Source organism: Nerophis ophidion, linkage group LG02 (genome assembly GCF_033978795.1).
Source record: "Nerophis ophidion isolate RoL-2023_Sa linkage group LG02, RoL_Noph_v1.0, whole genome shotgun sequence".
NCBI classification, from domain to species: Eukaryota; Metazoa; Chordata; class Actinopteri; order Syngnathiformes; family Syngnathidae; genus Nerophis; species Nerophis ophidion.
Genome location: NC_084612.1, coordinates 42,082,066 through 42,096,776, shown reverse-complemented (window position 1 = coordinate 42,096,776; position 14,711 = coordinate 42,082,066). Strand labels below are relative to the sequence as shown.

The 14,711-nt window shown below is 43.1% G+C and overlaps 1 protein-coding gene across 1 annotated transcript; it reads right to left on the bottom strand.

Moving 5' to 3' along the window:
• Positions 1-352: 352 nt before the first annotated feature.
• On the bottom strand, positions 353-4,156 carry LOC133540907 (uncharacterized protein K02A2.6-like). The gene has a single exon (XM_061883980.1). The coding sequence runs from the start codon at positions 3,772-3,774 to the stop codon at positions 355-357; it is 3,420 nt and encodes a 1,139-aa protein (XP_061739964.1). The 5' UTR covers positions 3,775-4,156; the 3' UTR covers positions 353-354.
• Between the last annotated feature and the right edge of the window lie 10,555 nt (positions 4,157-14,711).

Genomic DNA, 14,711 nt, shown 5'->3' with positions numbered 1-14,711 from the left:
TCTGCAGGTCCAGCTGAGTCCTGTTGAGCCTTTTCCTGAGCTGCAATGTTTCCTTCAGTCAACTGTAGTTGAAGATCCGTACGGTTCCTTCTCAGAGACGGTCCATTTTCCATCTGGATCCTATATGAGCGTGGAGCAACTTCCTCTTCCACCTGTCCTTTTTGTCTCCAGGTGCCTGTAGAAATGTCTCTGAGACGCACAACATCTCCTGGCCTCAGCAAAGGCAGGTGTTTTGCAGTTCTATCATGCAGATGTTTTTGCTTTGCTTTTTGTACTTCCTTAGCTTGTCTGACCTTGTGTGCGCCTTTGGGTGTCAGCAAATCCTCGTTGACTGGTAGGTTGGAGCGAATGCGCCTACCCATCAGCATTTGGGCTGGTGACAGTCCATTTTGTAGAGGTGCACTCCGGTAGATCAGTAAACTTTTTCTGAAAGTCATCTTTGTCCTGTGATTTCTTTAACAAGTTCTTTACAGTTTTAACAGAGCATCCTGCCAAGCCGTTGGACTTTGGATAAGTTGGACTTGACGTAGAGTGTTGAAACCCCCATTCCTTGGCAAAGGCAGCAAACTCACAGCTAGAAAACTGGGGACCATTGTCGGAAAACGGTTCGCATGGAACACCATGTCTGGCGAAAACAGTCTTTAAATAACTGACAACTGCTTTGCTCGATGTTGACTGCAACGCTCCAATTTCAGGATAGTTCGAAAAGTAATCTGTGACTACCACGTAGCTCCTTCCATCAAAGTCAAATAGATCAGTTCCTACTTTGTAGTAAGGTCTGTGTGGCACTGGATGAGTCATCAGTGGCTCCGCTTGTTGTTTTGGCCTGTAAGTTCGGCAAATTCCACATGACGCTGTTGTTTGGCTAATATCGTGATTGATCCTTGGCCAGTACATTACTTCTCTAGCCCTCCGTTTACACTTGACTTCACGGAGGTGGCCTTCGTGTATCTTTTCGAGCATCTGCTTGCGCAGTGAGTACGGAATAACAAATTTGCTCCCTTTTAGCACAATATCATCCACCACTGTGAGCTCAGCTCTACAATTCCAATAGTCTTGTATTTTCAAGGGGCAATCCTTTTTGTTGTCAGGCCATCCATTCTGTACTGCGCTCTTGAGTTCTTTCATAGTTTCATCTTCAATAGTCTCTCTCCGTATTTGTTCTGTTCTGTCTGCAGTCACCGGCAAAGATGTCACAACCATATCTACATATGCCTGTATCTCAGTGCTATTTTCACTGTCTGCAAGTTCTCTTTTATCCACTGCTCTAGACAATGTGTCGGCTGTGTACATATATTTTCCTTGTGTATATATCATGTGCACGTCATATTTTTGCAGTCGAATTAGCATGCACTGTATTCGTACTGGACAGTCATTCAACGGTTTGTTCATGATGGACACCAACGGTTTGTGATCGGTTTCCACTTGAAACATCTGTCCATATACATATTGATGGAAACGCTCACATGCATACAAACTTGCCAACAGTTCTTTCTCGATTTGAGCATACCTGGTCTCAGCACTTGTCAGTGCTCTGGATGCATAGGCGACAGGTAGCCACTGCTCTTCATGTTGCTGCAGTAGCACTGCTCCCAAGCCGTACTGTGATGCATCTGCCGAGATCCTGGTGCTCTTCTCGGGGTCATAAAACTTTAACACGGGCTCCTGTGTAAGAGTCTCTTTCAGTCTCAGAAAACATTGTTCTTGCTCGTGGCACCATATCCATTCATTCTTTTGTTCAAGAAGACTCCTGAGAGGTGCTGACTGTGTTGACAGTTGTGGGACAAACTTAGCAAGATAGGTGACCATCCCTAGGAAACGTCTGACCTCATCTTTGTTGGTTGGCCTTTCCATGTTGTTGATTGCTGAAGTTTTTCTCGGGTCTGGCTTCACGCCCTCTTCACTCACAACATCTCCCACAAAGGTAAGTGACTTCACTCCAAACTCACATTTTTCTTTGTTAAGTTTCAGGTTCACCTCCCTTGTCTTGTCTAGCACTTGTCTCAGTCTTTCGTCGTGTTCTTTTTGTGTTGAGCCCCACACTATGATATCATCCATCATTGTCTCAACTCCGGGTATGTGCTCAAAAATCATGTGAATGGTCTTGTGATATACTTCAGGCGCTGACAAGATGCCGTATGGTAGACGAAGAAACCTGTACCTGCCCTCCGGTGTGTTAAATGTGCACAGTCTTGAGCTCTCCTCGTCAAGCTTCATCTGCCAGAAACCTGATGAAGCATCTAATTTGCTGAACCATTTTGCGCCAGCAAATTGTGACATTATCTCTTCCCTGGTTGGTAACTTAAAGTGCTCTCTTCTGATCGCTTTATTTAGGTCTCTTGGATCCAAGCATATTCTTAGGGCACCTGTTTTCTTTTGCACAACAACCAGCGAGCTGACCCATTCAGTTGGCTCATCTATTCTCTTAATGACTCCCAACTTTTCCATTCGCGCTAGTTCATCTTTTAGTTTTTCACGCAGAGCAAATGGGACTTTCCTGCACGGGTGAACAACAGGAAACACATTTTTATCTACACATATTTTATGTAGTCCAGGTAGACATCCAAGTCCTTGAAAGCAGTCTTTATACTCTTCCATGAGTGAGTCTTGAGCATTTGCAGTTTCTTGAGATGTCACCACAAACACTCTTTTGACAAGGTTAAGCTTTGTGCATGCACTGAGTCCCAGGATTGGTTGTACACTCATATCCACAATCAGCAGCTGTGCTCTCATTTGTCGACCCTTTTGTTTAAAAGTTGCAATACATCCGCCTTTAACAGGAACTCGTTCTCCAGTGTATCCACTTACTTTGGTTTTTACTGGATGGATTTTGCTCTTTACAGTCAGTGTTTTGTAATCTTCCAAAGAGAGCAGGTTTACGTGAGCACCTGTATCTAACTTGAATGGTATTGTCGTCTGATTCACTGTAATTGGAACAATCCATTCTTCTTTTTCAATTGTGCACGCTTGCACCACATTGACAATAAACTCGTCCTTATCATCATCTTCTTCAACTGTGTGAACTTTCTGTCTTGAAGCTGCTTTACAACACTTTGCATAGTGATTGCTCCTTCCACAGTTGTTACATGTTTTTCCATATGCAGGACAATATTTTGGCTTGTGGCTGCCTCCACATTTACCACATTTAAATTCCACGGATTTGTCTTTTTGATCCTTTTGTTTGGTACACATTTTCTTTTTCCATTGTTCTTTATGTATGGCATTAACTGTTGTTTCACCTCTTCGTAGCTCCTTTGCTTGTGCTCTGGTGGTCTCAGCTGCTCTACACATACTGACACACTTATCTAACGTAAGCCCAGTTTCTCGAAGCAGTCTTTCTCTTAGTGCATTGTCCATTGTACCACAAACAATCCTATCTCTCACTAATGAGTCTCTCAGAGTGTCAAATTCACATGTTTTGCTTAGTGTTTGAAGCTCCGCCATGTACTGATCAAAAGGTACTCCTTGCTTTTGGTCATGTGTGAAAAACTTATACCTCTCAAATGTCACGTTTTGACGAGGCACAAAGTATTCTTCGAACTTTGTCATTAGCTGTTCCAGTGTCAAATTAGCTTCATCCAGCTGAAAGCTATTATATATGTCCAAAGCATCTTCTCCAATAACATGCAAAATAATGTGAGCTTTCAGCTTTTCATTGTCACCTCCTGCTCCGCTTGCTGCTAAATATATATTAAATCTTTGCTTAAAACGCTTCCAGTTATCAGCAAGATTAGCAGTTAGTAGCATTGGGCTAGGTGGACTTAGCTTTTCCATGACTGTACTTTGGGTAAGTTACCGGGACTTCACAGCTCTTTGTGTTGTTGGCTTTCTTCCAACTTGGGCACAAGATCCTCTTCTATTTGTTCAATCTGTCTCTTGTCCTCTGTGTCACTTTACCGCCGCTCATAGTCTTCACACACCGTAGCAAACTCCTTACAAATGTGGCGTCCTTCGCACGTTGTCACTCACGCAACCGAAGACATCTTCCTTCCGCTCGTCTTTCGTGGCTCCCTCGTGGCAAACATTTCTTCCGACGCTGCTCACGGCCACTTCTGACACCATGTGTTGTCTGTCTCAAGATCAATAATACAGACGAGGCGTATTGTCTGAGTTTTCAACGTTTACTTTTTTAGAGCGTGCATGTCACAACATCCAAACTGTCCACATCGCCACATACCACTTCCCGCACCGCGCATGCTTGTCACTCTCGTTGCATGCTGGGTAGTGTAGTTCTATTATTCCCTGGCTCATAACATCACAACTTTCACAACTATATTACAAAAAAGGGGGATCCTACAGTTCTTTATTTGTGCTTTTTAATATTCCAGTAACTAGAATGACTTACAAATTACTGTACACCACCCCCTCATCAACCTCACATCACCTGCTACAGCCTTACTCTCCTAGTCCTTCTTGCAGGAAACTTTCGTTACATTATTATTTTCCATAACAATTTAGCCCCCTCCACAATATTAACCCGACGTTAAAACAGAACTAGCTATTTATTGATTAGCAATTGCCGAATCATGTAACATTAGCTTAATGCTAAAAAGCCAGGTTACCATCACATTCTATAACAGACAAATAATTTCATGTAGGCTAACGTTACCTACCTCTGTCTTTTTTTCATTTCTCCTCTTCTTTTCTCTTTTTTCTTCCCTGGGCACCTGACAGTTTTGGCCGTTTTGACATCTTGTGTTGATTTTCTGATGTGGTGACGTCTAAAAAGAGTCATGATACGGGAAGGGAGGGGGCGCACCGTGCGGGGGGAGAGGAGGGGGCGTAATGTTGTAACAAATAATATTTCTATTAAATAGGCTTTACTTTGCATTTTAATTAACGTGGGATTATTTTTTGTATTTACAAATAATCGTACCAACTTTTTTTCTTTTTTTTTTCCGCCAACATTTGTGGCACTGGCGTGGCGCCCCCTGATGGACGGCGCCCTTAGCATTTGCCTATACGGCCTATGCCAAAGGCCGGCCCTGCACGGACTAGTTTGTAATGCACAATTTTTGGCCGGTACAAGGCAGTATACAAAAACTTGGGCAAGCATTTGACAAAACCAATGATGAAAACTGATTCATACAAAAAGACGGCAGAGGAAAACCAAGGTAACACTTTATATATAACATGTAAATATTATTAATTTGATTTCAGTATATCGTCGACCCGGGGCATTGGGTATGCGTCAAAACTTGATTGTTCATCCACCCTGCGGTAATCTACACAGAACCACACGGTCCGATCCTTCTTCCCCACCAGAACAATGGGACTACACCATGCGCAGTGAGATTCTTCTATCACCCCCATCTCAAGCTTATTAATTCATTAATCTTATTAATTCCTCCCGCACTACTTTGCGCTTGTGTTCGGGAAGCCTATATGGCCGAGACCGGACCGTAACCCCCGGGCTAGTCTCAATGTGGTGTCAGATGAGATACGTGCGGCCGGGTCGCAATGAGACACGTCAGCATAGCGCCACTGTAACTCAGCTATCTCCGCTCGCTGGGCCAATGTAAGCTGCTCGTCACAGGAAAGCGGAGGGGTCGGGCCAGAGTGCAGGACCTCTGGCCCCAACTCCTCTTCCTCCTTTACTACTGTCGCCATGGAAACAGTTAATATGGTACAGTTGCGTGTCCCCCCGTCGGTCCGAGTGCCGAACCTCATAATCCACATCACTCACTTGCCGTGTGACCTCAAAGGGTCCTTGCCACTTCGCAAGTAATTTAGAGCTTGAAGTTGGAAGCAATACAAGCACTATTTTCTCCCGGTGTGAATTTACGCAGTTGGGTCCCCCAGTTATACGTGCGCCGCTGACGCTCTTGGGCAAGGAGCACATTTCTCACGTGACAAGTTCCGCACCTTGTGGAGTTTTGGTCGCATGTCCAGGACGTATTGTATTTTGTTTTTGCTGGAGCTTGGACCCTCTTCCCAGCTTTCTTTAATGACGTCCAGCACTCTGCGAGGCCTCCGGCCGTACAACAACTCAAACGGTGCAAAACCAAGTGAGGCCTGGGGTACCTCCCGCATCGCAAACATTAGGGAATCCAACCATTTATCCCAATTCTGTTTGTCCTCGTGCATAAACTTACGGATCATTGTTTTTAGCGTTTTATTCAATCTCTCCACTAGTCCATCCGTTTGTGGATGGTACACGCTGGTGCGGATCGCTTTTATTCCCAATAATCCGTACAGTTCTTTTATGGTGCGCGACATAAAGGACGTGCCCTGGTCAGTCAGAATCTCTTTCGGGATTCCAACTCGGGAGATGACTTGAAACAGTGCTTGCGCAACACTTTTGGCGGAGAAAGAGCGCAAAGGCACTGCTTCGGGATACCGTGTTGCATAATCCAACAGGACTAAAACAAAGCGGTGTCCCCGTGTGCTCGGGTGAAATGGTCCGATGAAGTCCATACCAATTCTTTCGAATGGGACCTTTATGAGCGGCAATGGGCGTAACGGTGCCCTTGGGGTGGCCGCCGGATTCACCAGCTGGCAGTCCGGGCAGGCTGCGCACCACCGGCGCACATCAGCTCGGAGGCCTGTCCAATAGAATCGGACCATGACCCGATTAAGTGTTTTGTCATACCCTATATGTCCAGCCAGTGGGTTAACGTGCGCCGCCTGGAATATCATTTCCTGGTAGCGTTTTGTTACCAACAACTGGGTGTGTTCCTCCCCGGTTTGCGTGTCACGGCCCACTCGGTAAAGTCTATCCCTAATAATCGAAAAATGGGGGACTACCCGCGCTTTCCCCGGGCGTACCAGATGACTGTCAATAAAATCCACCTGGTCCGAGGCCTCGCGCAAGGATTCATCATGGGACTGCGTGAGGGGAAAGCCCTCAGTAGGTGGCCACTGAGGAGCTGGGGGGGCTTCTCGCGAAGCCCCCACCGGTTTCCGCTCGGCACTCCAGGATGAAGCCGCGTCGCCGCTAAGAACGGCGCGGATACTCCCCTTGCCTACTGTCCGTGAACGCACCCCCACACATTGTGTAAATAAACAATTAAACCCCAGGCAATTCGTGCCCAAAATTATGGGGTGCAAGAGGTGAGTACCTACAGCTACCTTGACCCTATGCTTTTGCTTGCCATATTCAATTTCCACTGGTACAATAGGGTATTCGCACACACCCCCATGAATACACCGGATTTTCACCCGTGTTGCCTGCCTCAAAACCCCAGGTCGAACCAGGTTTTGGTGGATCAGGGACTGCTTACAGGCGGAGTCCACCATCGCCCGGTATCTACCCCCTTGTACCCTTACCGGGACATAGTACGTCTCTCCCAGATCGGGGGAGTGTGCTGGAGGCCCGACACAAGCCGAATCTCCTGCCCCACCTCCATCATGGAGCACTCCCGGCGCATGTGACCGGGTTGTCCGCACTCCCAACACACCGGCCCTGGCAGTGAGGTGCCCTCTGCAAGGGAAGCCCCCTCTCCGCAGCGCCGGCAACCTGCAACATGTACACATCAGGTTTATTACATCCCAGTGTCCCTCCCTTAGTGGTGCGTGCGTGTGTGTGTGGGTGTGTGTGTGTGTGTGTAATTGTTTGTGTGTCCGCATGGGAAACCTGGTTTTTATGCCCGGGCGACTTGGTCCTCTCCACCCCCCCATCACAGGGCAAGTCGATGGCGGGGCGCCGGGGTGGATCCCGTGGTCGTCCTCGGGGTTGCCTCTCTTTGAACCGCCAGGTGTTCCTCTGCCAGCCTCACTGCTGCTTTGACATTAGGGGGGCTGTGGTACCTCACCCACGCTGAGGTCCTGGTCGGGACAGGCTTATTCCCTTTAGGATTGCGGGGGGCGCTGGTGCTTATCTCAGCTACAATCGGGCGGAAGGCGTGTACACCCTGGACAAGTCGCCATCTCATCGCAGCTGCTTCTCGTCATGTCCTTAAATTTGGATTACCTACCTGGCTTACTAGCCTTGAGCTCATTGATTCATTTCCAACATTTTCCGGGATGTTTCACAGTAACAACTATTCACAGGTGTGTAATTAGCAATTGAAGTCTGCCTGAGATTGTGTTTGTTAAATTTTTGGCTGTTTCTTTCATCATGTTTTTGTTGTAACCAAATAACACATTTTTAATTTCCAATTTTTAATGTTTTTCATTGTATTTCTTTTGTTTCAAACACTGTGTGTTGTCATTGGAATTTCAATTTGTTTGGAAAGAAATGTTGTAACCAAATAACAAATTTTTAATTTCCAATTTTTTATGTTTTTCATTGTATTTCTTTTGTTTCAAACACTGTGTTGTCATTGGAATTTTAATTTGTTTGGAAGGAAATGTAACCAAATAACACATTTTTAATTTCCAATTTTTAATGTTTTTCATTGTATTTCTTTTGTTTCAAACACTGTGTGTTGTCATTGGAATTTTTATTTGTTTGGAAGGAAATTGTAGCTAGAACCTGTTTGCAGCTAAAACAGTTTACACTAGGGGTCCCCAAACTTTTTGACTCAGGGGACGTATGTATTCAGAGCGCCATGATGTCACATTATCGATGGGAAAATGCATTTTTAGACAAAATTATTTGCCTGAGCGGATAGGAGACACCAAGTGTAACAAGTGGTAGTAAATGTATTTGGAGGGACCTATTTAAAAAAATGATAATAAAAAAAACAAACATTTTTTTTTAACTTGGTACTGTTATGGTTTTACAGGGGAAGGTGACGGCAACAGACACTAGAGACTGTTGTAGCTCTATAGATTTATTATATATATCAACTATATATATGTATATAATAATCGAACAATAGAATATAAACTAAGGAAATGGCGTGTCGACGAGATCCAAAAGTGTATGTGGTGTGAGGCTATGTGTGTGATTAGCTGAGGTGTTGTGGAGAGTGAAGTAATGTTGTGGAGAGCGAAGTCACACGGAAGTCTGTAGGGCAGGAGCGAAGAGACAAGATCCGTGTCTAAGCGGGGGAAGTCAAGGATTGAGGGAGGCAGTCAGAGTCCAGAGGGAGATCCAGGAAAAAAGTGAAACGCACAGCTCACTTTAAAGACGACGGAGGGCACTGCAGGGATGACACAAGAAAACACGGATGGGCAAACACAGTGAGAGCAGGATTTTATGAAGCAGGACGTGGCTTACTCTACTCGAACAGAAGACTATACTCCAGCGCCGGCATGCCAGGCTATCCAGGCTTATGAAGGCAGCTGCGAAGCTTGTGTAGCATAGAAATGCCGGATTTGTTCTTCTGTGGATGGGTCGGGCAAAAACACAGCGTAAGGTAAGAATTAAAGTATTTATTGAATTAATAAAAGGGCTAGGAACAAAAACACTGGAGCTAAGCAGAAAGGCAAAGAAAAAGCGCTAGTATGCAAAGCTAGGAAAACAAATGGAAATACAAACACTTGGCACGAAGGCACAAAAAGGGAAAACAAAGCAACTGGCATGAAAGCTAGGAATAAAATAAAGCGTAGCGTGAGAGCTAGCGAGTAATAGTATGGAAAGCAAGTCATCAACTGTTGCATGAAAGCAAACTAGGATCCGAGACAGAAGAACGAAAAGGGGCAGGCTTATATAAGGCAGTGATCAGTGGGAACAGGTGTGCGGTAACCGAGAGTAGCAGGTGGAAACAATATGCAACCATGGTGACAGAGCAAAACAGGAAATAAGGAAGTCAAACTACAGAATGTGATATGAAGGAGAAACAAAGCAACAATATGGTGATGATCCAACCATCGGATCACAACAGGAGCTCCTTCATTACAGGCAGGTATGATGATAGCCGGTGAATGATTGCAGCTGGCGGCTGCTGCAGGACGGAGACGCGCACGGCTCGTCCCTGGATGTGCGCGCAGCTCGTCCCTGGTGCGCACAAACGGATGACCGCTGTTGGCAGGAGTCTGAGCCGTAACAGGTACTTGCCGCGGTCCGGATTTTGGACCCTAGCGGGCCAGGGCCATAGTTTTGGGACCCCTGGCTTACACTCTTTGGGAAACACACATTTGTCAATGAGGTTTATTTTGTCTGGCACCAATTCTATTGTAGTTAATCAAAAGGTGTTGAGGTAAGGGTTCTCCCACTCTTCCACACCAAGCCATACCAAATATATGGGATAGATAGATAGATACTACTGAATTGATTCCTTCAGGAGAATTTCCTCAGGAAAATTACATGAATAGCCATAGAATATATAATAGTCCAATGAAGGATCCAAACGGGAAGTCTTTGCCAGAAGTGCTCAAACAACTGCTGCCCTGGCAAAACTCAAGCCCATATGGAAAGACACAAACATCAGTCTGGCATCAAAGGTGGGATTACACCGCTCACTTGTAATGTCAATCTTCCTTTATGTCTGTGAAACATGGACCCTTACAGCAGAGCTGCAGAAGAGAATTCAGAGCATGGAGTTGAGATGCTACAGAAGACTCATGGGTATCTCCAACACCTAACATTTCACAAACGAAGAAGTCCGGCAAAAGATCAACTAAGCCATCGGACCACATGATAACCTGCTCACCACGGTTATAGCTCGGACACATCACCAGATCCTCAGGCCTTGCAAAAACCATTCTGCAAGGCACCGTACAAGGTGGCAGGAAAAGATGAGAAGATAACATCGGAGAATGGACTCACTTGAAACTCACTGAGGCAATGAGAGCTACTGAGGACAGAGAGGGATGGAGACAACTGGTCAACAGATTGTATGTGGTGCCCCAACGAACCTCCGGGGTTATGGGATAGGTACAGGTACAGGTACCGCCATATATATAATACATTTTATATATTTTTGAATTTCTCAATTACAATCCCTATGTGTTATATAAGGAAAGCAAAGATTCCAATACAAATGATTACGAATGCAATTAAAAATATAATGACAAGGATACAAGATATCTAGCATCCTGTGCAGTAGACGGCATGTTATAGTTGACTAACTAAGAAATTAATAATGTAATGATATAACAATAACAAAAGTGCTGTGGTGATGTTTGCATTCTTTAATTGCCAAATACATTCAGAGGCTCTCCTATATTCTAAAATAGGGACACTCAGAGTTACAGTTTTAACTGACGTAAGAGGGGCACATACATACAGTAACCCTAAAAACAGACCATATATTTTAACGGGCCTCTAAAAAGCTCCTGAAATTCAGCAATTCAATACCTAGGATTTTCATGAAGTACTTTTTTGACTGAATTTTAATCAATTTTTATCTCTTACCATTCTATACTATAAAATTATGAGGATATTCTGTTAGGTTTAATGTACCCCATATTTGTATTTCTATTGTTTTTCTTGATTGACCTTTTGTTTATTTGACAACTATAGCTGCTTGCTTAATGAAGTGTTGAAGCTAACAATGAGCCAAATGAGAAATGTCTGGCTGCAAATGGGAATCAAACATCCAAGCATTACCCACATTTTCTCCTTGTAGTGTATACTCATAGCATGATAAGGTGTGATGGTTCATGCTCAAAAAACACACGTGAATCAAAAATACTCTATATATTCCAGTTATATATGAGGTAATGATACATTTATCAAATTATTATTATTATTATTATTTCCCACTTTCATCAAATGTCCTAAACAAATGACACACTTTGCATTCTCATGACATCCCATTAAAAAGGTTTGCTAGGAGTGTAATATCTTACTTTAGCCAGAAGATGTCACTAGTGACTTTCCCAAGTGTTCATCCAAAGGATGACAATAAATACAGTATACAAAACATTTACAAAACACCTTGTTATTCACTTGATTGTAGATATTTTTTCTCTAGATTATTATCTTAGTCAACCCCCAGATTTCATTAGAACAAGGGGAAAAAAGTAACTATGAACAAAAAAAAATGTTGATTGACGTGTAACAAAAAAAGAAAGCCATCTTTTGAAGTTCTGTTTAAAATTGGTACTGAGTGCACCTTTTTGTTTCTTAGTTTAATCATTAATCTGAACCCACTGATGAAATGTCCTAAAGAAGAGAAGTCACAAAAGACACTGATTACATTTTGACTTTGAGTGAGCATTAAGGTAAGAAAGAGAGTCTTTGTAAAACCGTAAGCTACTACAGGACCTTCGATTTAATGGCGCTCATACTGCAGCCCTTGTAAATGTTAAAGGAAGCTTATAATAGTTTCTTATCTGAGCCGAGGAGACAATGAAACCTCTGAAAATGGTCAAGGCAAGTAGAGTCCTGATCAATAGATTGAAGAATTAAAGAAGACTGTTCCCATTCTTTTAAAACAAGAGTCATTGTTCTCTGTGAACTGAGTGGTCCAGCATTCAGTCAGGAGTAAGCAAACCAGAAGTGATGGCATTCAACTTTATACCACAGTGAACATTACACTGGGGTGCACATCTGATGCACCTACTTTCACAGTGGGGCAAAAAAGTATTTAGTCGGCCACCGATTGTGCAAGTTCTCCCACTTAAAATGATGACACAGGTCTGTAATTTTCATCATAGGTACACTTCAACTGTGAGAGACAGAATGTGAAAAAAAATCCAGGAATTCACATTGTAGGAATTTTAAATAATTTATATGTAAATTATGGTGGAAAATAAGTATTTGGTCAACCATTCAAAGCTCTCACTGATGGAAGGTATAAACTCAACTCGTCGTGTTTGGAGGAAGAAGAATACTGAGTTGCATCCCAAGAACACCACACCTACTGTGAAGCAGGGGTGGAAACATCATGCTTTGGGGCTGTTTTTCTGCTAAGGGGACAGGACGGTTGATCCGTGTTAAGGAAAGAATGAATGGGGCCATGTATCGTGAGATTTTGAGCCAAAATCTCCTTCCATCAGAGAGAGCTTTGAATGGTTGACCAAATACTTATTTTCCACCATAATTTACAAATAAATTCTTTAAAATTCCTACAATGTGAATTCCTGGATTTTTTTTTTCACATTCTGTCTCTCACAGATGAAGTGTACCTATGATGAAATTTACAGACCTCTGTCAGCATTTTAACTTGCACAATCGGTGGCTGACTAAATACTTTTTTGCCCCACTGTATGAACTTGCACAAATAGTGAAACAGAGAACCTGAGACCAACCATAATGGTCAGCTTGGGTGGGTGCTGTAAAATGATATTCCTATTTGCACCGCTATTGCTGGGAATTCTGGGCCCCCTGTAAGAATATTGGTGTGGATTCCCCTACCCCAAACAATGTTCTTGTTTTTTCAGTGTTCTTGATGGTGCCCAATGTACAATACACTCAATGTGTTTCCTTTTTTATGATTAACGACTTAACAATTCAGAGTATTATTATGTAAATCGTGTATTATTAGATGTCCTTTTTTTTCATTTTACTGATTTGAAACATGTTAATAAACCTCTGATTGTATATACGTTTTCAAATAACCACTCAACAAATAGGTAGTGGGTATTTTATTGTATTTTACAATGTATGCAAAAAACTCAAACTGTCCTGGCTCAAGATAGTTCAAAGGGAAAAAGGCAGCATTTCACTTAAATGTATAAGTAAAACAAAGAGCACATGGAATTTGTTGTTATAAAACAAATATCAAGAACAACAATAAGCCACGTCTAATAACAATTAAAGTTTAAATTGGCTTGCTTGTTCACTGTAAGTCTCATCAGAAAGCCCAACGCAGGGCTTTTTTGTTAGCAGATTTGCTGATGAGGGTCTTTGAAGTCCAAGTGTCGGCTTCGATGATATTCAATTGTAAGTCTAGCAAGACTATTTAGCCTGTTTGGCTTGTTACGGATCTGAGATCTCCGAAAGGAGCTGTTTGCAACATTTAAACCAGGGGTGTCAAACTCATTTTAGCTCGTGAGCCACATGGAGAAAGATCTACTCCCAAGTGGGCCGGACTGGTAAAATCATGGCACGATAACTTAAAAATAAAGACAACTTCAGATTATTTTCCTTGTTTGAAAATAGAACAAGCACATTCTGAAATTGTACAAATCACAATGTTGTTGTTTTTTTTTACACCTACATGTTGCGGTTAACAGTATTCAATCTTTATTTGTCGTTATTTATATTTTCCGAAACATCCATCCATCCATTTTCTATCGCTTATTCCCTTTGGGGTCGCGGGGGGTGCTGGAGCCTATCTTAGCTACAATCGGGTGGAAGGCGGGTTACACCCTGGACAAGTCGCCACTTCATCACAGGGCCAACACAGATAGACAGACAACATTCACACTCACATTCACACACTAGGGTCAATTTAGTGTTGCCAATCAACCTATCAATTATGTGATAATGTTCATCAGTCAACTCATTGGTGTTAATTTTCAATCGATCAAGACAAAAAAATTACATAAAAATCAAATTACAGTATTTCAATTATGTAATTTGATTATTTTCTTTGACTGATGTACTAATATCATATGGTTTATTTTATATGTAGCATCATCTACAAGGACACAAAGAATTGTTATTACGACGTCTAGTGGACATATTGAAAACAGCTGTTTCTCTCATTCAAAAATTTCAGGTTCATTTTTATACATAGCGGACTCATCCCCCGGGCTGGTTAAAATCTGTTCGCAGCCCTGATCTGGCCCTTCGAGCTGTATGTTTGTCGCCCCTGATTTACACAGATGCTTAGAAGGCGCCAACTTTCAAATAAGGGTGCAACGATAATGGGGGGGTTACCCACATTTGCGGTCCTCTCCAAGGTTTCTCATAGTCATTCTCATCGAGGTCCCACTGGGTTGTGAGTTTTTCCTTGCCCTTATGTGGGCGCTGATCCGCGGATGTTGTG

What these genes read in the sequence shown, in the direction of transcription:
- LOC133540907 (XM_061883980.1), bottom strand. Translation starts at nt 3,774, where the DNA reads ATGGAAAAGCTAAGTCCACCTAGCCCAATGCTACTAACTGCTAATCTT.